The 23,541-nt window shown below is 41.4% G+C and overlaps 1 protein-coding gene and 1 pseudogene across 5 annotated transcripts in view; both read right to left on the bottom strand.

Moving 5' to 3' along the window:
• Positions 1-3,339: 3,339 nt before the first annotated feature.
• LOC135407357 (uncharacterized) lies at positions 3,340-7,308 on the bottom strand (annotated as a pseudogene).
• Positions 3,340-23,541, bottom strand: part of LHFPL2 (LHFPL tetraspan subfamily member 2) — a 119,583-nt gene continuing 99,381 nt past the window's right edge. For 2 of the 5 annotated variants that reach the window (XM_064642450.1, XM_064642451.1), the window contains 2 exons: positions 20,986-21,771; positions 3,340-7,616 (listed from right to left, as the gene is read on the bottom strand). In XM_064642450.1, the coding sequence (XP_064498520.1) occupies positions 7,360-7,616; positions 20,986-21,415 (687 nt within the window). In that variant the 5' untranslated portion in view covers positions 21,416-21,771 and the 3' untranslated portion in view covers positions 3,340-7,359. Of the gene's footprint in view, positions 7,617-20,985; positions 21,772-22,101; positions 22,248-23,541 lie in introns of those variants that run through there. The other 3 variants (XM_064642452.1, XM_064642453.1, XM_064642454.1) reach the window with 3 other exon arrangements.

Below are 23,541 nucleotides of genomic sequence, written 5' to 3'. Positions count from 1 at the left end.
TGTTTGCTCTGTATAGTTTCAACCAATATGGGGATATTTCTTCTAACTGTCAGGATTATGTGCAGGGAGGATGATGTGTGTAAGTCTGACTTGCTTTTTATAATTCTGTATATAGATGCTGTAATTCTACTGTGAAATGGGGAAGCAAAAAGTCCACTATCAATAAATCTGGTTATTGACAATTAGTCTACTCAGCTGTTAAAAAGAAGATTTTTAGAATATTTGCAGTTCACTTTCTTGTGCTGTAAACTCACGAGAGGTAAAATCTAAACATGTTCTGTCATGTCTGAATGAAATCCTAGAGGTATTAAGTGACTCTTAATATTGAAAGTAAAATGAAGTTGCTGAAAACAGCATTGCTTTTGGTAGTGTTTATTTTTCTAATTTGTGTCAATGATCAACATTTCTGTGTCACTGCTGTGTCTTGTTTTTTTTGTTTGTTTGATTTTTTTTTTTTTCATATAATGTCAATTGTAGCACCTGCTCTCAGGTATACTGGGTTTTCTTTGAAGGGCAAAACAACTTCATCTAGACCACTGTGATGTAGTTAAGTTTGCAAATGCACAGTACAAAGAACAGTGTTCTGAGGGAAAGTCAGTATTATTTTGGGAGATGGCAGATGTGAGTTTTTGAAGACACTTGCACATGTATACAAATCAGTATTGAAATGCTCTGTCAACTTGATCTATTTCTTTGTAATTTACGGATCCAGGGTGGCAGTGGCAGCAGACTAAATGAACAGGTTTTGTAAATGTCAGTATGGTTGTGCTGTATGATCCAGTCATGTCTTATGGTTAGAATTATTACACAATTTTAGTGTTGTTGGGAGGAAATAATTCTTCTGGTTTGTTAAGGCTAGTTTTCCTCAAGAAGTTGTGAGGATGGAGTTGGGAAGGCACACACACCCCAAAAAGAGAAAAGCATGGGGAAAGAGAACTGTGATTAAAAATATTCAGTGATACTTCTGGAAATATATTTCTGCTAAGGAAAAGGGACACACCTAGAGCATTCTGATTATGAATCAGTAGTAAGGCACAGTAGGTTAGATAATTAAAACAATTAGGTTTGATTCACATTAAAACGTGTGAGAATTAGTTTGTACTTTTTTTCTACAAATTAATTTTATGCCTGCAAGTAGTTTTTAATCTCATCAGTAGAAAAATCAGGAATATTTACAAAGCAAGTAGGTGCAGATTTCTTAGCTCATCAGTAGAATGTGAGTTCTACTTTATATAAGGATTAAACTGGATACTGAATCACACACTACTGATGGGGAGAAAAAAGGCATTGCATGAAACACTTGTGGCTCATGCTGCCGTACATTTTGTTCAGCTGTTTAATTGAAGCATATACAGCTCATCTAAAATGTGTTTTTTGTTGGATGAAAGCGATTACATCAAACAGTGGTGCTTTTAATTCATTCTGTTGTGTCTCAATACACTCAGTGCTGCCATATGACTGAGTAATTTTGTATATATATATATATATAAAAATGTCTGTCCTGCTTCAGTGAGTGTTCCTGCATGTTGCTGTTACATCACTCAGAGGTGAAGGAAAACAAATTCAGAGGAGTTTCTGTTTAGAGTGCTGAAAATACCAGGTTTTACTTCTTTATACCATGATTCAGGAAGGGAGTCTTCCAGCTGGAAAGATGAGAAATGTCAGGGACTGATTTTTGATAAAGTTTGGGGCAGTATTTGTAATTGGAAGTATGCTTGGAACAGGGCTAGTGGGGGGACCTGGAAAACAGCCTCATTTGAAGTCCAGTTACTTGTGGCCATGCTCTCAGTGTTTCTGCTCTCAACCGTGTACAGCTGGAGCTGGGTCGGATACAGTGGCCGGAGGCCAGGCCGCTGTACAGAACAGCTGCCTCTGACCACTGGTGCTTCTGTGGCATCAGCTGTTCTGCCACTCTTCCAGCTGACAGTGCTGCAAGGAGATTTTATCATGTTTATAGGCTAATTAAATAGTTGCGTATGCCTGAGCCGCAGTCATTGCATACATGCCAAAGCACAGTTGCTGTTTTGCAGTGCAGAGCTGTTGTCTTTGTTGTGCATGTATTTTTGAAGTTTTAGAAGAAAAAGTGGATATCCTGGATGGGGCATTGCAGTGATACTTTTTGTCCAACGTAAGAGAACAATTGGAAGTGGTCAGAATACAGAATCAATTAGGTTGGAAAAGACCTCTGAGATCATCAAGTCACATCTATGACCTATGTCATTAAATTGGGAATTCTTTTTTCTTTACCTTGGTCAGACTAAATTACTGATCCCACTGCATCTGAGTGATACCTAAAGCTGGTTAGGGACTATGCTTTCAGAATCCCACCAATACTCCAAATAAAAGGCATCTATTTGAAAACAAGCTTTCAGTGAATCACAGAACAAGACAACTTCTTTATATTCCTGTTCCTCTGATATGGGTAATACACATCCACTTTGTCATTGCATCACCTTTCTCAACCTAGCTGGAGCTTGGGGAAGAATACAGAAATCTGTAACAATACACACAAGTAGAGACTTAAACTCTGTGCTCCCTATTGCCAACTTGATTAACTTCACTGAAATATGAAGGTAATATTTTTAGCCATTCAAATCAGTACTTCCTAATTTCTTCAAGTAGTATTTTTTTTATTTATAGAATAACTGCTGTATTTATATCTGCTCTGAAATTCATAAAGGTGACTAAGGTAAGTGGTGTACTGAGTGGCACCTATTCCCTAACTACTTCTGCAGTGTAGGTTTCTAAATGTTCCAAGTTTTAACCTAGTGCTACTTGGAAGTTTGGAAACTGTTATAAGTGTAATTAAAGTACATGCAATTAATTATATATAAATTTAATACAAGTGGACCCTAGCAACTATGAGAAATAAGTAACCATCCTGACTTTTCTTTAAACTGCTGAAAACCTTACTCCTGGTTCTGCTGTAGATTGGCTTTGTAGCTTTTCTCTAGTGTTTGCCAAGTCACTGTTGAAAGGTAAGACACGCAGTGGCAAACACCATTTTAAAACTCCATGTGTGATCAAGCAATATTTCACAACCTTTGTTACCCCTCTTCATGAGAAAGGAACTGCAGTGCTTTTGTTGCAAAATGAAACACACTTCTCAGACCTATATTCAATTAGAAAGTCTCACTAATGCAACTGTATTGTATAACACAGTTACAATTTCACATCACATACTTTTGATTAGTAAGCAGTAAGAATTGTTAAAGTCAGATGGGAATCTGAACTATATCATTGGGCTGGGATCTTAAATGCTCTTAAAGCTACAATTAAAGCTACCTGGCTGTGGCTCAGCTTGTACAATATGTTTGAATTAAGGTAGTCAGACTCCTGTTAAAAGTTTGAAAACTCACATTTTAATTGAAATTTAGATTAAAAATAAGGCATTAGTTACATCATTCATGCTAACAAATGTACATAGTGGTGACTCAAGAACAGAAAAATAGTACCACAAATAAACCATGGCTCAAAAACTACTCTAGCTGGATTGGTGCAGCCACACTTCCTATACAGAGGAGCTGTGGTGTCTATGTGGCTGCCGTGCTCTGCTTTTGTTGGACTCTGTCCTTTCCTTGAGGTAGGCACCAGTGCCCATGGCTTTCAAGGAAGGCCTGAATTCCTTTCCATTTACCACTAGGACATAGGAAACTCTGATGGGGGGTAACAAAGCAAAATGGAAATGATTTAGCTGAAAAAAAAAAAAATCTCAGAATCCAGAGAACTTTATTAAGTAAAATAGATACAAAGGTGATATAGACAACCTAGAAACAATAGCTCAGTAGCAATGTTTTTTTGCAGTGCTGCATTACAAATAAAGCACATCAAGAAACCTTGCTGAGCCTTTTCAGCTTGTAGAGTGTGGCCAGAGGTGGACACAACTTCACATTGGAAGTGTTTGTATTACATAGATCTGAGTAATTCAAATCAGTCTAGAAGATATTTTTGTTAACTCTTCAAGCCACTCTTACTGTTGTATTAATCTTCAGCATCAGTGATTCTATTGCATTACTCTATATCCACACCACCAAATTCTGGCCACTTCTTCCCTGGGAAGTCCCTTTTCAAATCACTTGTTTAAAAGCAAAAACTAAAGTTAAAAAACAAAAAAGCCCACCACAAAATCTATTCCTGGTATTGCACATCTCACACAAGTTTGTATATATATATGTGTGTGTGTGTGTGTGTATCTACACACATACATATATACACACACATATATATTTATATTTAAATATGCTACAGTTAAAGAGGTTTATGGCACTTTATTGAATACAAGTTTAAGAAGTTGATGAAACCACAGATGTTTGAAGAATTCTTCAATACCACAAAAACAAAATTAAACTGAATTAACTGGCACACAGGTTTGAAAGAATCCACAGCAAATTTTTCTAGATCTATGCAGTGCATGTACATTAAGAAGCAGTTACACTCTGCAGCCCACTCATGAAATCAGTTAAATTAGCTTTAAGCTGATTTTTCTTTCTTTTTTTTTTTCTCCCAAAGCTGCTGCTGAGGTGAACTTCAGGAGCAATTTAAACAGCTGTGAAATTTACTGAGTGCATCCTCCTGCACATGAAAACCTCATCCAGGAAAAAAAAATCTGCTGTATATACCATCTTATCACTTGCTAGAAAAACAGAACCCTGAGAAAAGAAATTCTGATTATATTTATTCTGTATTTCTTCCCAGCCTGTCTTCTGTCTCTGCAATGTGATGAACATGGGTATTCTTGCAAGTTAGTTGATTATGGTGTTGCAGAGCAAGCTGATAATATACCAGCAACAAGCAGAAAAGCTGGTTCTTCTTGGTTACAAATGCAAACAAAAGCAAAATATGCCACTGAAAATATCTCCTTCGTACTTAAAAAAAAACCAAAAATGCACTATTGAAATTTTTTTAAGCATTGTGTAGATCACAGCAGAGGTCAGCTAGTAACGTAAGTGAAGATTGCTCATTGTTTGCGTCTCAGCCAGAGCGGTGTATGCCCTCTATACCTTTGGAAGAACTGACTTGATTCTGACTAATCAAGTGCTCAAGCCAAAGCAGCATTTCTCACCCTAATATAGTATCAAGATTTGTTGGCAGTGGTGACCTGGACATTGGATTGCCACCCACCCAGGAAATCTAAAACAGTAAATCTACTTATTCATTAATTTTTAACTGAGCTATATGCTACTTGTACAACTGCTAGCCCCCCATTTCCCAATAGCAGAGCTTAGCTGGCAGCCAGGCTCCAGCACACGCTCCAGTGGGGGCTCAGGAGGGACGCCTGGAGGACGCCTCACTGGACCCCGGGGACAAGCCCAGTGCATGCCATTCAGGTTGTGGGGGGGTGTGTTTATGAGGCAAAACCAAGGAGACAAACACAGCTGTGGACAGAGTGTGCAGGCTGTGATTTTCATCCTTGGGCACTGCTTTGTGCTGGTAATTTTGCTTTGTTAAAATCGTGCTTTGTGCAGGCACTTGGTAGAAATGGTCCCAGACCATAACTTTTGAGGGAGGGTGTGTTTAAAATAAATATTTAAAAGAGAAGTGAATTACCCGTTTTAAACTAGAAGATGGTGGATGTGGGTTGCAGGAGCAGGTGAATGCAGGAAGAGGCTAGATTAAAACAGTCCCTTTCTGCAGATAGGCAAAAGTTGACCTTATTCATTGCACTGTGCCTCAGAAGTCACCTCGGTATCCGTCCAGCACATGGTCTGAAGGAGCACTAGGCACAGACAGGCGCAACCTGGGAGCTGCTCTGTGTGTGCCACAGTGTCCGTAGGGCATGGCAGGTGCTGGAAGAGGGCCCCAACTCTGTGGCTGTTCACCCCTTCCTTGAGGCTGGCCCTGGGCGTGTTGTCAGGGCTGCTGAGCAGCTCCGGTGTTGCAAAGGACTTGAGCAGTGTCTTGAAATTGGCTATCTACCTGTACAGTAGCAATAATTTTTTAATACCTATAAATAACTAATGGCACGCTTTAAGGGGCTGACCACACATCAACAAGAATCTCTGCTCCATATTACACAGTGAAGCAACACTCTCATTTGTATGATGTTAAACTACCTAGAAGTAAGAAGAGGAATCTAAAGTTCACCTAGTATTTCATTAGAACTATTTCTCAGATGAATTATCCCCAATGCTCCTATGGCACAGCTACATTTTTTTTTTTTAAATACCTTTCAAACTTGTTTTCCAAAATAGTTCTAGTAAGTGAGGCAACATCACAAGTAACACAACCAACTGCCTTTGAGAAAGGAATGTCATTTGTGCAAGGTCTGTTTAATTTCTGCTGGTTTAATTGGAAAAAGGTCCATACCACACACAATTTAAAAAAAAAAAAAAAAAAAAGACAAAATCTTCCCAGCCATGTAGAATTTGGCCAGACTTCCTGAAAAATTTTGATTTCCCAAAGACTAATGTGCCTCTGGGTCATGAGACAGACTGATCTGTAGACTGTGAATGAGGTTTCATTGATGACAGAAAAAGAAATACTGCTGAAGTAAAACATGAGATCCACAGCTGTAGGAGAGGCTGTAGCCCAGGTCAGGCTGGTGCCATGGGGAGTTGTCATCTGCTTGGGAGTTCAGAAGTTTTAATAAAGGCTGTAGAAATACTTCAGTTTTGTCTGAATCAGGTGAGAGGTGAGAGCCAGTGCAACAACTTTTCTGTCTAGTCAGTGGAAACAAAATAATTTACCTGCTAAGTAACAAGTGGCACACACCTTGCACTCTTAAGTTTCAAGACAGAGAAACCTGGCAGGAACTTAACTTTCTAAATGCTTAAGGATTGGTGTGAACTGCATCAAGTCAGCTTTGCTCTCTCCAGCATAGACTTCCTATCCAGGTTCAGTATCAAAAAGCACCTCAATGAAAAGTATGGTACCAAATCAGGTGGTGGTGAAGAAATATTCACCAGTGAGGGGAGCCCTTGGAAACAAAACCTCAGTAAAATAGGCTTCTTTTTTGCATAAGAAAAGAAAAAAGTGTGCTATCTTTTATTATTTTAAACCCAAATTCTTCAAAGTGACCAGGGTGGGTTAGGCAATCCAATCAATCAGAATTTGTCAGTTATAACAACATTCCTGCTATATACAGGTGTTTACTCACATCCCCAGTCAGATCAATATATTCCACTGTGTCCTGATCACAGAATGAAACTAAAAATATCCCCAAGTATTTACATTCTGCTTTCTTGGGATCCTTTCTCTGATCCCCATTGCCCAGCAAGGAAGAAAGACCCTTTCAGTAGTTCGGGGCTGGAATGCATGGGGCTCAATCACACAAATGGTAAAAACAGGTAAGTGGATCTGCTTGTCCAGTCAATGGAAAGCAGATAAAGATCCAGACGCTGGTATTTTCCCCCACTGCAGTTAAAGGAGGCAGATAAGGTTTTTTCCTTCTTCTATTTCTTCTTGCACTTTGTCACTGGACGTGGCTATTTCAGCTTGCGCCGAGAAGACTGCACAGATGAACGTCAGAACAGTGCCACCGATGGCTGTGTAGAAAGCCCAGCCCAAGGAGCAGTCTCCTAGTTTGTAAGCAGAAGCATAAGGTCCACAATAGCTTATTGCCTTCTGGCATCCCCAACCTGCAGGGTAAAGTATCAAGCCTAAGATAAGGAAGAGCCCTATAAATAAAAACAGAAAGAAGTTTAACAAACAGTCAGTTCAACACCAAATGCAGCACATGTAGTAATGGTCACTACCCACTCCTAAGTACCAGGATTAGGAGAAAACTGCTCCTCCTTTACTGATTGTTCCCTGCCATATGCCATGCAGCCTTTTAACTGAATTTGGAGTTACCCTGTGGTTTGTCTTGTGAAAGGCTTATTTTATATGATAATGGCCTAGTACCACTAACTAGTTCCTAGTTCACTTTTCTAGTGATGCAGGAGCAAAAGCCTCAACTCCCATCTTACTGAACTGCCTGAACACCCTACTGCACCTCAGTTTGGAACTGAGAAGCTCTGACTAGATGTTTTACTCATCTGATTGTCTCTCCTGTTCACAGTTTTCTCTGTGAGGACCAGTCCCTAAGCAGTGAAGGACTTAATTAAAGAAATTACAAGTCACCTTAGTGTCCCTGCATATATAATGTCTGACAGGAGATTTAATCAAAATGCCTAATATGCTAGTGGCTAAAGTGCTCTCTTAGGGGCCTGCTAAAAAAAAAATCACAGTGAATTAAACACACATCTCCCTCGTACAAGGTATGTAGGAAGGGGCTAAACATCAGGACAACTCACAGCTATCAAAATTTGGTTTCTGTTTTCCTTGAAATTTTACTTAGAAGAACAGGAAGAATTCAAAAAAACAGTTTTTGCTTAAACACAACCAGTTTATCCAGAAAATTAATACAGCCTTTCAGATCCCAAAAATATTTCTGATTAACTTGTCCCACACTGTAAAACCCTTTATTCAAACTGGCATCTTGACGAAAATAGCTGCTAAAAGTGCTGCCACCTTCTAGAAGTGCGCAGAAAGTTATGCGCTATACTAAGAGATTACCAAGAACAGCTCTGAAGACTTGTTCACATCTTCTTCCATTCAGTTAGGTTTTCTGCAGTACATTATGTTTCCTTAATTTTTTGTTCAAAGAAATTCAGCCAGATGCAAGAAATCTTCCTTACTGAGAACAAAAAGGTGGGTCCTAGCTAGTAAGCAGTTAATTTATGCAAACCACAAAAAACATCATCCAACTGTCTAAAATCAATGTCTGTGAATGCCAGACATTTCACAAAAGAAATTCCTTCCTCCAGCATTTTTCTAATGATGACACAACACCATGGACATGAATGACCTAAATTCTTTGGGGCAGCATAATCCATTAGTGAGTGATATCCATTCTCTGTGAAGGGATTTCATCACTGCCTACATTTAAGAACTAATGACAACTTTTATGCAGTGTTTCCTGGCTGGTTGGCCAAACTACATTAAATATAAAGTATTGCTTTATCTTGGACAGACCTGCATAAGCTGTGTGTTCATCCTGCTGAGCCCTGCAGCCATTTCAGACTAAACACCAGCAGTTCCTTCTTCTCTGTTCTTCACTATTTCCTGTTCTGCGCAACCAGCATGACCACACTACGTATCTTTCTGACTGTACATTGGTTTGGGCCAGTTGCCATTTTCTCTAAAGATCACAAGCCCTTTGGTAGGTAAAAACCAACATCACTGAATTAAGAAGCTGGATCTGAAATGCCAATGCAGCTGCTGCCAACAAGGAAGTTTTTCAAGTTTACCTCTCCATCATTCACAAACCTAGAGCCCATGTTTAACAGCAAACCTGCCTTTAGGGCTGAGTCAGAAACAGGACCAAGAAGATATATCCATTTCTTTTTACCAAAACTAGAGCACTGAGCAACTCCTGAAAGCTACTGATTCATGGTATGTATGCTCCAAGCTGAAAAGCCATTACCCAAAACTCAGCCCCTCAAAAGGCTGCAGCAGCTCTGCCAAAATGTAGCCATCAGGATTTTACTGACTTGGAACTTTTTTTTAAAAAGTACAGAAAATTCCTGGAGAAATAGTGACTACAGCCCATAATTTCACAGAATCACAGAATCATTTAGTTTGGAAAAGACCTCTGAGATCATTGAGTCCAACCTTTGAACAAATACTGCCTACTAGACCATGGCACTACATGCCATGTTGAGTCCTTTCTTAAACACCCAGCATGATAATAATAATTAAAAAAAAAGTAATATTTTCACTACCAAACCTCCTTTCTACAAGTCCCATTTCAGGGCAGACAGAAAGCTTCTCATGTGCCTCTTAGCACAATCGCTAGTATTTATCATTTTTTATTTAATTAATAACTAGTTCCTCCTGCTTGCCAGGAAAAGTGAACAAAGGTTATTCCATTAAGCCAATTCAACATACCCACAACAGCAATGCACTCTGATTTCATGGTAATAGCAAGTGGAGAGGCACAGGCTTCTCACAACATATCTCAATGCTCAAATACTCAAATCAATGGCTGAACTGTGCAGGGTCCCTTCCTGACTCTCCCAACCTGCCCAGAAAGTAGTGCTCGATTAAAGAAGCTTTTTCTCTTGCTTCACAGTAACTACAGAAGAGACAGTCACAGGCTGCAGAGCTCATCTTAATGACTCCTGCAGTTTGAACAAAACAGACAGATGATGCTTTACCACCCACCAGCGGAGCAAACCATTGCTTACATTAGAAGCCAGTAAATCAAAGCATTAAACTGTTCAACTACCTGCAATCAGAAATGCCTGAAAAAGAACCATCTCTCTGTTCCTGGGAACATGGATGCAGAGGGATGAGAAGGAAAAAATGGCATGTGGAAAGAACAAAGTAAGACATAGCAGGGGCAGGAGAGATTGTGATGCTACTTGGAAAGTCTTGTTCTGCTTTTAAATAGGCGCAATGGTTAAATGCGATGGGAATAGCTCATCAGTCTCTGTGCTCTTCCACCCCTAAGGAGCACTGCACAACCATTTCACGCAACACAAAAAAGCCAGAGGGCTGCTTCTACAGATAACACTGTAGCCTTGATCTAGATCAAACACATGTACAAACAGCTGCTAAGCTGAGCAAAAACCACTTAGAGGCCACTCAGTGGTGAGATGATCCACAAGGGGAAAAAACACTAAATTCTCAGCACTGATTACTCATACCACTGTCCATGGGGCAGAGCCTGACCAGGCCCGTTACATCTCATTGCTTCCTTGACAGAAGTTTAAGCCTAACTGCGTAAAACCCTGCCTTTCTGTAGCTGCTGTTTAGTCCCTGGGACTCTCCTGCATGCAGCTCTCTTGCTTTGGTTATTTATTTGCATTACCACACAACCTAGGATCTGTGCTCGCAGTTTCTGCCTCCAATACCTGACAATCTGCTTTTCAGACAAGACACACAGAGATGGAGCACAGGGCACAAGTGTGATAACCCTGAACAGGATACCAACAATAACTTCATCAAATCCATAGCCTGCTGGTTACCAAGTGTTTATCTTACAGCTTCTGTAAGAAGAGAGTCTTAAGAAAAATGTGGAAGGAAGAGAAAGAGATTTTCAGTTGTTTGTGGACAGCACAAACCAGCAAGTGGTCTCTCGGTTTTGTTTTTTGAAGAGTCCCTTGAGAAAGATGGAGGTGGGCACTGGATGGGCTGCACAGAGCCAAAAGTAAAGTATCTTGCCCATGAATGAAACACAGCAGAGAGCATGGCCTGGAGGCCAGGCTTACAAGGGGCTGGAAAGGGGAGCCAAGCGTACATTTGTTCCAACAAGGCAAAAGAACACAAGACCAGCTTCTAATACAATCTATAGATTTGTGTATAAAATAATATAATCATAGAATACTAGGTTGGAAAGGGACCCGAAGGATCATCTGGTCCAACATTTCTTGGTAAAAGCATGGTCTAGACAAAGATGGCCCAGCACCCTCTCCAGCTGAACCTTAGAAGTGTTCAACATTACAAGCTGTTTTCCAGTGTGCTCCTCTACAGGCTCACAGAGCTCGGGCTTGCTCTGTTCCAGATTTAACCCCTTCTCTAAGCACACCTGCACTCCCGAGAGTGCAGCTTCTGCTGTACACATACTTTTGTTCATACTTCTTAATTATCTCTATCCCACTTTTTGAAATCAGTATGATAATTATTCACAATTACATTTTCTTTTTTGTTACTTGTTGCCAGTTCTCAGTTACCTTTCTTCTTGGGATTCCTTAAAACAGAGGTCTGAGAGAATGCCACAAAATGTTGTCAGATGCCTAGGAATGACAACACAAACTATTCAAATTACCTTTTTTTAATCCAGAGACCTCATCTCTACCCCTTTGGTGTAAGTCTGTCAGCAGAGAACATTTTCCCATATTTCATTGAAGGTAATTTGGTCACATAACCTTTTATTATCAGGCCGTAATTACTCGTTTTCAAAAAGAAGCCTTTATGAGATTTAGATTTTAATGTCATTATTAGTTTATTTCCTGATTACAACAGCCTATTAAACATCAGGTCTTCTATACTAAAACGATGTCTCCTCAAACACTAAAGCAAAACTTTATAGCACACTGAATATCAATATCAATAGACTGCATCACTGTGCAACAATGTTTTTGAAGACAGTTCAGTAGTGCTTTTCCTTTTTTTTTTTGTATTTGTGCACCAAGAACTTTTCCCCTTTTAAGAGCCTGCACCTGCATCAAGCAATTGCTCCTGGTTTTTATATACTGCAGTAGTGCTGCCAAGTCAACATTGTGAAAAACCAACAGACCAGTCTATTGTTGTGGGCATTTGTACACCACATTATGTGCTGGGGGCAGATCTGAGTAAAAGCTTTTTCATTCCAATCCTGGAAGCAACCCTTGAGGCAGGAGTTAGGCAGATGCTTATTTACTAAGTGAAGGCATGCTATTTAATTTTGACAGTCTCCTGTGCAGCTGCTGTTCTGCCATATTAAACAACAGTATATACTAACAAAGCCAATTTCCATTGCAAAGCCTCAAACTATCTACTCATTTCCCAGCAAAATAGTAAAAAAAGCTTTTAAATAGTGCTGAAGAAACAGGAAATTAAGCAGCTGTGATCAATGAGGTGGCACTGCAACAGGCTCCCATGGAGCAGCACAACTGAGCAACAACATTTTAAGGGAGGAAGAGAAAAAGGGTAAAGGCAGGGAGGGACTAACCTTGCAGTGCCGTGCAGGTGGGCCTCAACCCCAGTGACAGTGATCCTGATTATCTTCATCTTCTGAGCAACCACAGAAGATTAAGACACAGCCCGGGGACACTGCATCAGCCAGGCGCCCTGCCTTATTACTCATATTTCCATATGTCAGTATGCTACCTGAACAATTTCAGGTGTTAAATATATCTACAAATGTACTGCTCTAGCTTAAGTCAAGGAGGCTTTCACATACACAAACTTTCCCTGACAAACTCTGCAGGGATACTACCAGGTCACTATTTGTGCACTTTTGATCACTTTACCCACTGACCAACAAGCAAAGTGATGGCCTCCAACTCAGCAGCTCCACAAAAGACCCCTTCAGCCCTGTAAAATGATTCAGTAATACCATTTTGATCAGATGAGAGCTCACGAGGTGGGCTCAGGCCATCTGACATGGTGGTCCCACCACTCCACATTGGCTATAGGAAAAGCACCAGGGTATTGCTGAGATGCTGAATGGAGCATTGTGACAGTACCCACAGCACAGGGCACAGACCTGCCTCTGCAGTTGCTCTCTATCCCCCTGGATGGCTGCCAGATCCATCAAATGCAAGCAGCTGACCAGAGGTAAGTAAGTTCTTTGCCCCAAAAGAGGGGAGACTCTGCATGCTCTAGTGCCTTGGGGATGGTCTCTGGCCTGCTTGGAAATGCTGCAGATCCAACAAAGGAAAAATTCCTAACCTTAAGAAGATTAATGCTTTAAAAGCCTACCTAGACACCACAATCAGTGCAGATTCATACAAGCAGAGATGATTTGGCCTACGTTAGAAGCATGGGTGTTGAGGATGCGGGCTGCCAGCAGGCAAGGTCCATACCTTCATACCTGGAGTCAATGCAGATGACTCTCCCATATACAGATTTCAGTGTATCTGGGATACCCTAAGCTAAGGCAGGAGAATCAGTAGTTTAAAACTATAACTAGGTGATGGCTCAAAACCTGCACAGAGTTTTTTGTCCCCTCTAAAATTGTCTTAGGATGATATAAGGGTGTTCAGTTACCAGAAGAAAAAGCAGTTCCCTAACCATGGCCTTCACCAAGATGAGGAAGAGGGTAAGATCCCTATTCTCACATTTCTTTTCCCAAGTATTATGCAAATCAAAGATGCTCATACATAACCAAACTTATGCAAACATATGCAAACGACCGATGACATTACTGGTGTTGGGCTCGGGAAACAGTGATAGGAGTACAGTGCAGGGAACTACTGGTGGAACACTCAACTACTGTGTTTTACCGAGAAAGCCAAAAAAATAAGTCTGTTTATCAGCTTGATACAGGTTGCTTTAACAGAAAAACATAGGGCGGCTCCTGTGTGATGGATGTCAATCCAGCAGTTAAGTCAAAACAAAGCACCCTATAGGGGAATAGCCTAATGCTTTCAAGTTTTCAGCAATATAGAGGTAAACAAACACTGTCCACTCATAGGGCCATTGCTCAGGCACAGCCACCTCTCACATTTTACCTTAAAAGCCAATAAACATTGAGTATTTTTAATCTATGTTGACCAAATAAAAGGCTCTCTCTAAGCTGCTAAATGAGAAATTCAGTTGTGGATGGTAAATTCAGGAGGTTCCTGAGTCAGGGAAGGAAATATTAGGCCAAGTCAATTACTCTGTCCATGAAAGAAACAGAGGAGAAGACCCAATACATTTCACACCATTCACCATAACCTTTTCCACTGCTGTTAAACCAGTGAGTGTCATGTCCTTCAAACCAACTACTGCTTGTGCTGAATTAGCAGAAATGGAATGAAAAATTACCACAGCTCTGTAAGGGAGGACAAAGCAACAACCTGCCTCAACTCAAGCAGAAGTAAAAGGGATGCAAGTCATCCTTTTCACAGCATTACATTTCCTCAATACCAATCTCGCGGTACAAACAAAACCTCAGGGATGCAGGGGTGGTACTGAGGAGCTGCAAAGGAACTAAGGCTCAGCCAGAAGAAAGAGGCAAAGGGGGATGCAGGAAGGGGAGAATTTCATGTGGCTTCATTAGTTGTACAATAGCAGAGTGCAGGGTATCTGTACTGGGGAAGGAAGCAAAACTCAAAGCCACAGATTTCCTCACTACCACACTAGGACCACCAAAGACAAGAGCTAAGCAAAAGTTAGCCCCCTGTCTTAAAAGAGCTCCTTTCATCTTTTGTCTTGTGTTTCAGTAAAAAACACAGCATTTGCTGAGTTTGAATATTTTCCTAGTGTTTGCATCCTATATACAAACAACAGCATCTGTCTTGGCTCTGACATCTGGAAGCAAAAATCTGACAGAAACAGCAGCCCTGCCACCCTCCCGCCATCCCCCTGGCCTCTCTCCGTCACCAGCACTCCTTCCCACATCACCAGGGCGGGGATATAAAGAAATGCACAGCATCTCACCTATGCTGGTAGAGGTAAGGAACCTCAATGTGCACATGTGCCACAGTAAAATGTTTCTCAGTGGGTAGTGTGCAAGTCCCCCCTAAGGGCTGTTGGATAGAAGAGATTTATGCTTGCCAAGAGAATCAGTTGCCAAACTTGATCACTGAAAACATGAAATTTTTGTTTATTTTTCTATTCATTTTAATCTGCTGTGTGTCTACTGGTTCCCAAGTGCTCACCTTGATAGTGCAGGAAATGAGTTGACCAACAAATCTAAAAAAAATACTGAAATCTTAATTTTATTTCTTTGAAGTTACTAATGCTCTCCCTCAGGCTCAATAGCAATTTAGCACTTGAATTCAATTTTCCTTCCCTGGTATATTCCAATGCAGCAGTCCCCTTTGCTTGAACTTTCAGCAGCCAAGTGCGTATTAGACGTCATGCTGGCATTTGGCCATATGGGTTACAGGAAGCACTATACCGCAGACAGCAAAAGCAGTTCAGACTATCACGATTTCCATTAGAAATCCCTCTCCCCTCCCTTTTTTCTTTCTTCCCACCCCAAGAATTCCAAATTCTGGCATCAGAAAAGAAAAACTCTGAGCTGAATCCAAAGAGGAAATACGCTTTTTGAAAAATGCATGCTCTGCATTTTAGAAAGACAAACAAGAAGCTTCCTTGCCTTCGAGGGCAAAACCATTCTTGCTCTGCTCTACTACTGCTTGGGCTCTCTGTCTGCTCAACAGCTTCCATAGCCTGCAGGCAACATGAGCTCACAAGGTGTTTTTTCCTTGCTTGCCAATTTGCCCCTTTCTCAGACAAAATAATGCCTTTTTACAACATGATGCAACCTACAACCAAATATCCTAAACTATGCTGCAACTGTCACAACCTTTCATGTTATGATCTGATCCTCAAAGAGTTATAGCAGCCTCATGTCGCTTCCACCACAGCTTGTGTCTTCTGCTTTTTCTGCCCTCTCTGATGAAAGGTCTGGCTGACCTCCTGCTTCCTGCTCTGCAATTCCCAACGGCCTCCTTATGTTCCAGCAGCCGGGATTGTGCAGTTCCATGGCTGCACACACCTTGAGCCCACCCTGTGCAGCTGGATCCTACTTCATCCACCTTCAGAAGCAGCTCTACATCCTCATTCCCTTCAGATGTTTCCCATCCCACTCTGCTCAGGCCATCTTCCTAATAATCCAGCCTCCCAAAATGAAAATGATGCCCTGTATAACAGGGCTGAACTATTTCTCAGTGCAAAAGATGTGAAACAAACTCTTTCAGCAGGAAAGATAGATTGTTACACACAGCTGGCTTTGAACTGAATTTCACCTCTTCATTTTAGAAAATTGTGGAGAAGTTTCCTTGCATTTGAGGGTAAAGCTGCACTCCTGGCACTGAATTATTGCCCAGGTACTGCTGCAGTTTCTGATGGAGGAACCCCCGAAGATGCCACAGAAGGGAACAGGAGAAGACATGAACAGTAATACAGGGAAATAATGGAAAGGTCAGAAGAATGAACCTTGGGATGAAAGCTTGGGAGACACCTGAGAAGAGAAAGTACTGTGGAAGAGACTTCACTGCTTGGAGTAGGACATGTGTAAGGGGAAAAAGCAAGCCTCTCAGATCCTGGAAAGAAAAAAGCTGAGTCATCCCCCAGCAATGCTGGAAGAGAAATTGCTGAGGTGACAGAGGGAGGCACAAAGCTGCAGCATCTAGGCCCAAGCAGACAGACTTCTCCCAGTCTGCCTGCAGCAGCCTTGGAAAACAGCTTTGGCTGACTGGATGTCTACCTGGTAAAGATGTAACTGGCAGTGGCACAGCCACCTAAGCCACAAGACAGCAAAATGCATCCATGCATTCACCTGAGTAAACCAGAGACACTTCTCAGTGTACAGCTGGGAAACAGCTGGTTTTCTGACTGATGCAATCCAATTTTTACAGGCTTTTATTTCCCCCGAAACCAGTTTAGTGAAGTTTACGCTAGGAGACAGTTGACTGTGAGCAGAGGAAGAGATGAGAAGGGGCTGACCTGTGAGAGGCCTCCCAGATGAAGCCCTCAGCACCCTGGAAAGACTTCAAAGAGGAGCTATTTTATCGCCTTTTGGTAAATGTGCTCCAGCATGGCAAAGCAGGAGTAAAAGAAGCTGAACTCCCAAACCCATTCGCCCTCCTGACATGTCAGCAACCCTTCCCCACCACTCTCCCCAAGGCCTTTTTAGGCATAGGGTGTCGAGCTTCCCACAATCCAACACAGGGGCCTGCTCAAGTTCTGTGCAGCTAATTTAGCTTCCACCCAGGCATGTAGTCAGGGTGCTGCTGGCAGGTTGGGCTCACCTGCAAGTCCAGCAGCTGCTGGCTGTGGGGAAGGGTCCTGTCCACCGGGTCACAACACAGGTTAAAAAAACAAGCCAAGAAAATTGTTGATTATGAACTTCATAAACTATCCAAGATGGAAGCTGAACCTTGCTTAGGCTCTGTCCTAAGAGCACCCCACCCTCCTCTGAGGCTAGGTTATGTTTAGATTATATTACTTAGTACTAAAGTACACCAGCCCAAATAAGACTTCTAAACACATATGCAACTACACTATATGCATACCAAGGTATGTCAATAGGAGATAATTAATTATTTATTTCCTATAACTACATGATTACTGTGAAAATTCACTTTGAATTGATTCTTGTCAGGTAATAACATCCTGCCTCTTCTAGCCTCTGCATTTCAAGTGATTCATGGACTGTAAAAATAGAATACTTTCCCCAAAAAGACATACAAATGAAAGTCTGTGTGGACTTCTTGCTGCTGAGTAGTAATTATCTATTCAATTACATGGCTCCATTCTCTGCACTCTTTAATACAGAAAAAAGATGCTTTTCCAGATGAAACAATCCTCAAATGTCTCCAAAACCAGAGCTACTGATTACTGTTTCTCCAGCTGCAGAATGAAAGGTACTGCAATCTGAAAGTAGGTGGTAGAAAATCTTGCTCTACAACAAAGGAATTACAGGAGTTTAAACAAGAGCCATATTTTCTTCCTTTATAGCTTTGTATTTCTCATTTTCTGCCACGAAAAAAATTGTCCCAATGGACCAGATATGTGTATGGCTTCTTCCTGTTGGTCTAAATAAAGGTTTGCATGTTTGTCCAAGGGCCATAACAGAAGAGATGTTGCTTTCTGTTCTGTAATTTCACCGTAGGCATCATCCAGGTCACAACCAATCTTGCTACACTGGAAAGATACATCCGGTGTCTGTTATTGTTTTTTCATGATGAATTTCAGGAATAAATTAACTTGTTGTATGTTTCTAATTATATTAAATCTCCACTGCAAAGATACAGAGATTTTAAATGAGATTAAATCTGCAAGATCCTGAGTTCCTGTAGATGACTCTACAGATGTAGAGTCTACAGACTCTGTAGATGAGTGCATCTCATTTTTGAAAAGGAGATGTTTGACATACTTGCAAATATTGGACTGACATAAACTGATTAACAAAATTCTTTTGTGAATTCTTCTCCTATGCTTATTAAAAACATAATTGTTCACATTTGAAAGACTGATGTGATGCTTAAAATGATTAAGGCAGGGTTGTATCTTGTTTTCTGGTCAGGGCATTAGTTTAGCTATCATAATCCCTGTATGGTTTAAACATGCTGACAACTGTCCCTCTTGATCAACTTGCTTAAACATTTTTCAAAACTCAGGAACTGAGAAACCTGATATTAACAACCATTGTAAGTCATAAAGAAAATAATTACAACTAAGTAAGCAGATGCTGTAATGCTACTGGCACAAAAGTAGCAGTGGACCCAAGAAAACTAATCGTTAGAAAATGAGTTGTGAGCCACAAGACGCCTGGCTGCAAATGTTGGCAGGTGTACTTCTCATAGCAACGGTTTCAGTAATGTGACCTTTCTATTACCCAGTTTCATGCTGTGTCATTTATCCAAATAATAAGAAGAGAAGTGCTTCTATCAGTACAGCTCAAGAAGGACTGATCTATCCCTTAACACGTAAGAAATGCTTTGTCAACTGTATTGTTCAATCCTTTCAGCCTCAAGTCCCATTACAGGTGCAGCTGGATAGATAATAAAACATAAAACTGTCTTTGCATGTATTTTCTCACAAATACATGGTCTACAGAACACCAAGATACAAGAATCTACTTCCTGCTCGTCCGATACGATAGACTAGGTGTTTTGAGATGGTATCAGAGTTGTAAGTAAAGCTATCTTTTCAACAGAGCCATGCCAAAGATCTACTTATGCTGCTAAGCAATCTCTTCCATACAAATACCCCGCCAGCAGAAAAGAACCAATAATTGTATATCCTGAAAAAATGGTTTCATGGATTATTTCTGAAGTATAGTGTAGGAAAGCAAGGAGCTAACAACTTCCTCTGGCTTAATCTGCACTGCCAAGCTGTTTCCTTGTCATACTGGTTCTGGTAAATTCTGTAAACCAGGAGTGACTACAGAAAACTCGTCATGTTTATCTAAAGGACAAACATTATGCTACTTGTATGCCATCATGTGAACAGAAGCATCTTTAGCCAATTTAGGGACCTAATCCTGCTCTGAAGCACAAACCTCACACTGTGGGTGACATGAAGTAAGTGTTGAATTCACATGAAGCAGACAATGGTAAGAGCTGCCATGCTAGGGCTTCAGATGCCAGCATCAGCCAGTTTGTGGCCTGTAACACTGGCTCTGGAGGGTTGCAGCAGTCAGTAAATTCAGTTTTCACCTACTTCTCCGTGTGTGTTTAGAGTAAGATTAATTTAGGTCTCAACCAAGCAAATGAAGCCAACCAGCTTCATAAAGCTCTGAATACCTATCATTACACCTCCTGTCTAGGTACAGTCATCACAGACATGTTTGGTCACCTCAGTGGAGGTGAGAAGAGGGAAAGCTGGATTCATATTTAAAGCAAACAAGTTAAAACTCCTAATTTTGGTTGTAATGAAATAATTTTGTGAGTTGAAAGCATCTGCTTGAGAGCACCACCAAAAGAGAAAGAGGAAGTGTCCCTGCTCATTCCCTCCTTCTTTACAGTCTCTGAGGGCTCCCTGAGGTAGGGCAGAAGACCACTCTCCTCCTGCAGATGACCACACACACACAGAGCACAAACGATAAAACCCTGTGTATGAGACAGGTTCTCCCCATGCTTGCTGGCAACTACAGAAAGCTGAATACTTCTCTAACTAGCACTGTCCAGGGTTGGTTTGCTAACAGTCATTTAATCTTCGTAAAATCTAGGGGTTTAAGCAGAAACACCAAATCTCTAGAACAAATTCATCTTTTCAGGCAAAGCACAGCTGATCCTCTGACAGTGAAAAGATAAGCTTAGTGGACTGTGTAACTACAACTGAACAATAAGCTGGCTAAAGGAAGGGTTTATCACAACGTTATCACTTGTCAGCTTTGAAGGAGGCTGCTCAGCATGAAATGCTGCAACTACTGTCAGTGTGTGCAACTACTGTCAGTTCCTAGTTCTAGGGTAGTATTTACTCCCACCACAGCCATGAAGCCTGTGAGACACTGAGGGAACTCCCTTCTGTCCATGGAAAAATTACTAAAGTAGCGAGAGGGAGACAGGCTGCCTTAACGTGAGTATTAACTTTGTTCTCTGCCAGTAACAAAAGAGAGAAGTTTTTGTAACTGAAAGAAATCAGAGGGGGAAAAAATGAACAGCAAACAAAAGCAACATTGGTCATTTCATTTTGGCACACATCAGGCTGCAATTCTGCTGCCAGTAATACTGCTATACAGTATTACATGCTGTATAGCTATAAATTTCAGTTGTGTTTGAATAAACATCAGCATATAGAATTGCTTTGCGTCTGCCTAACGCAGTCTGTCTGCAGACAGGAGAGAATTGCTGTATTTCTTCGTCTGAATAGCCCCAAAATTAAAAATGTTAGTTGTTCTCAAAGTGCACATACCTGCAATCCCTTGTAGCAGCCCACAGACATTAAAAATGCTTTTCTTCATAATACTCTGCACACACATAGTAAAGACAGACACAAATGCCACGGTACAGAGAATCATGATTCCCATGGCTAGGAAAATAGCGGTCGCCTGCCAGAACCCACTGGCAATCTCATTGAAGTTTTCAGCGTAAGGACCACAAAGCGTGTCTCGTCTAGAAAACTGCATGTGGGAGATTCTGGTGCAGCGCCCGTAGATGCCCAGAGTTGGATGGTAAGGCTCCTGTGATCCTCCTGTTCTGTTGTCCACATCCTCGGAGCTTGAAGGCTTTGCTTTCCCAATCAGCCAGTCTGCGCTCATGAAGGCAATGAGCTCCGCAAAAGCCACCACGATACTCAGGAGAGTCCATAGCATTGACCGACACGTTACAATGACATGACACATATTGATGTCCAGTGCTTGTGATCAGTGCAGCAGACAGTCTTAAAATCCAGGTACTGGGGGGAAAAATTAAATTAAAAAAGGAAAAAAGGACCCTAAGAAAACCACTATGTCTGCTCTGGCTGCTCTTTCAACTCTCTCACAAAGGCCAAGATGAAGCTTCTCAGAAGAAAAAATGAACAGCCTCAAGTTTTGCAAGCAGTGCAGTCATTTGTTCTTTCTGTTTAGTTCCTCCTTTTTTCCTTCTGGGATGCTGAGCTCTGAAATACAGTTTTCTTTCTTAATATTCATACTGGCATATGACACTGCAGGCTGGTGGGGGAGGCTGCAAGGACTGCGCACTGTTTGACATCACACACCTACAAGAAAAAAGAGAAAACACATCTGCAGTGAGAGAAAAGCCATTTCCACCTCCACAAAGAGCCAAGATCCAGCACAAATCCACATCAACATATGAAAGCTCTAACAAGGGCACATCAAACAGCTTGCTGGAAACCTCCCTGGTTTGTCCCAGGGGAGTAATTAATCTCCCCCCCCCACTGCCAATGCTGATACTTACAGTATCTGCTGTGCCCTATCCCACTTCGGGTGTTTGTCAAGCACTTTGCAAGCAAAGGTCTCAGTAACACTCAGCGGTCCCACCCATTCCTACCACCACACCCCCATCATCATCTTCTCGTCGAAATTACCAAGGGTGCTGGCAGTCATCCAGCAAAATGTTAGGACACGTTTAAGCAGTTTCACAGATGTGCAGCTCCTGCCTTCAGTTTGGGGAGGTGGCATGGCATGCCTCCGGGACGGAAGCTGGACACAGCTCCATATGCCATTAGCACCTGGGTGCAAAGGGCAATAAAGGAACCTTGTTCCAACCTTCTGGGTTTCTGCTGATGACAGCTGAGCCAACCCCGCCTCAAGAGCAGGTGAACAGGATTACAGCTGAGGACAGTCCACCCTGTGATGTGGTGACCCCTTTGAAGCCTAGATTTTGCAGGAGCAGTGCTTCTTGGGTTCTGTATCCAGGTTTCTCACACACCTCATCTTGAACTGATGCCAACGCAGGCAGCCTCTGGTGAGTGGTTTACACCATTGTAAACAAGAATCTGTGGAAAAGTGCCCCAGTAACTGCCAAGTATCCAAGAGCCCCACAGAGAGGGGTTGCCAGTGAGCCTTGGGCTTCCTAACTCTTCTCAATTCTGCTCTTCCACAGTTCTCTGTATGCTGTGACTGCAGCAAAATGTTCCCCAGGGCTTTCCCCAAGCCTTACTGCTGCCTTTCAACAGGAGCTGATGACATTCCCAGAGTTAAACTCATCTTAGTATAAGAGGCAGAGACCATTATACTTCCAACTCCTCTCCAAATATCAGCCTCAAAATAACAAAAGGGTCATCGCACATGCCTCTGTGCTTGAATTGAAACAGAGTCGCCTGAAAGCAAGGGTGGGAGCAGGAAATGCCCTCATGTTACCCCTTCCATGGTGAGAGCATAAGGCTTCCAAGTTTTCCTCATAAAACCCAAAATACCAACATTGAACTGGAGGCAAGAGAGTCAAGAAGCAGATCTGGACCTCACTGCTGCCCTGCTGCCAAATGCTAAGTGGTCAGCAGATGCCAGGAAAACAGACATCCCCAATATTTTTTTAGCTTTGTCATGAGGTTGGTATTTAATTTCTTAGGAGTTTTGAGTCCAGCGGCTGAATACTAGTCCCACTGAATGCAAAATGAAACACACACCCACAACTTCACACATTCAGAATTTCATCCAGCAATTTCTACTCCCTCCTGTACTAGTAGTAATGAATCATCTAGATCTGCAGATTCCCTTGCTATAAAGGGCTGTAAAGGGGAATTTGTCTCCCTTAGTTCAATTTTATGGCATTGCCTCAAAAAAAGCAAAACATATTTAACTGTGCTTTTAGACATACTGAGATAATGGTTCAGCTAATTTTCTGTTTTTTGGAGGGAAAGTGCCAAAAAAAAAGTTAATTTGCTCAGTATTTCCACTTTAAATAATGACTGGAATGTACGAAATGTCCACTACAAATCTACATACTTCTGATATCATCTCCATGATTAAAGAGAATTTAATTGAAAATGTCTTTATTTTTTTAAGAGATTCTCCAAAAAGCTCTA

Source organism: Pseudopipra pipra, chromosome Z, assembly GCF_036250125.1.
Source record: "Pseudopipra pipra isolate bDixPip1 chromosome Z, bDixPip1.hap1, whole genome shotgun sequence".
Lineage (NCBI taxonomy): Eukaryota > Metazoa > Chordata > Aves > Passeriformes > Pipridae > Pseudopipra > Pseudopipra pipra.
Note: the sequence above shows the minus strand (reverse complement) of the source record. Positions and strands in the feature narration are given on the sequence as shown.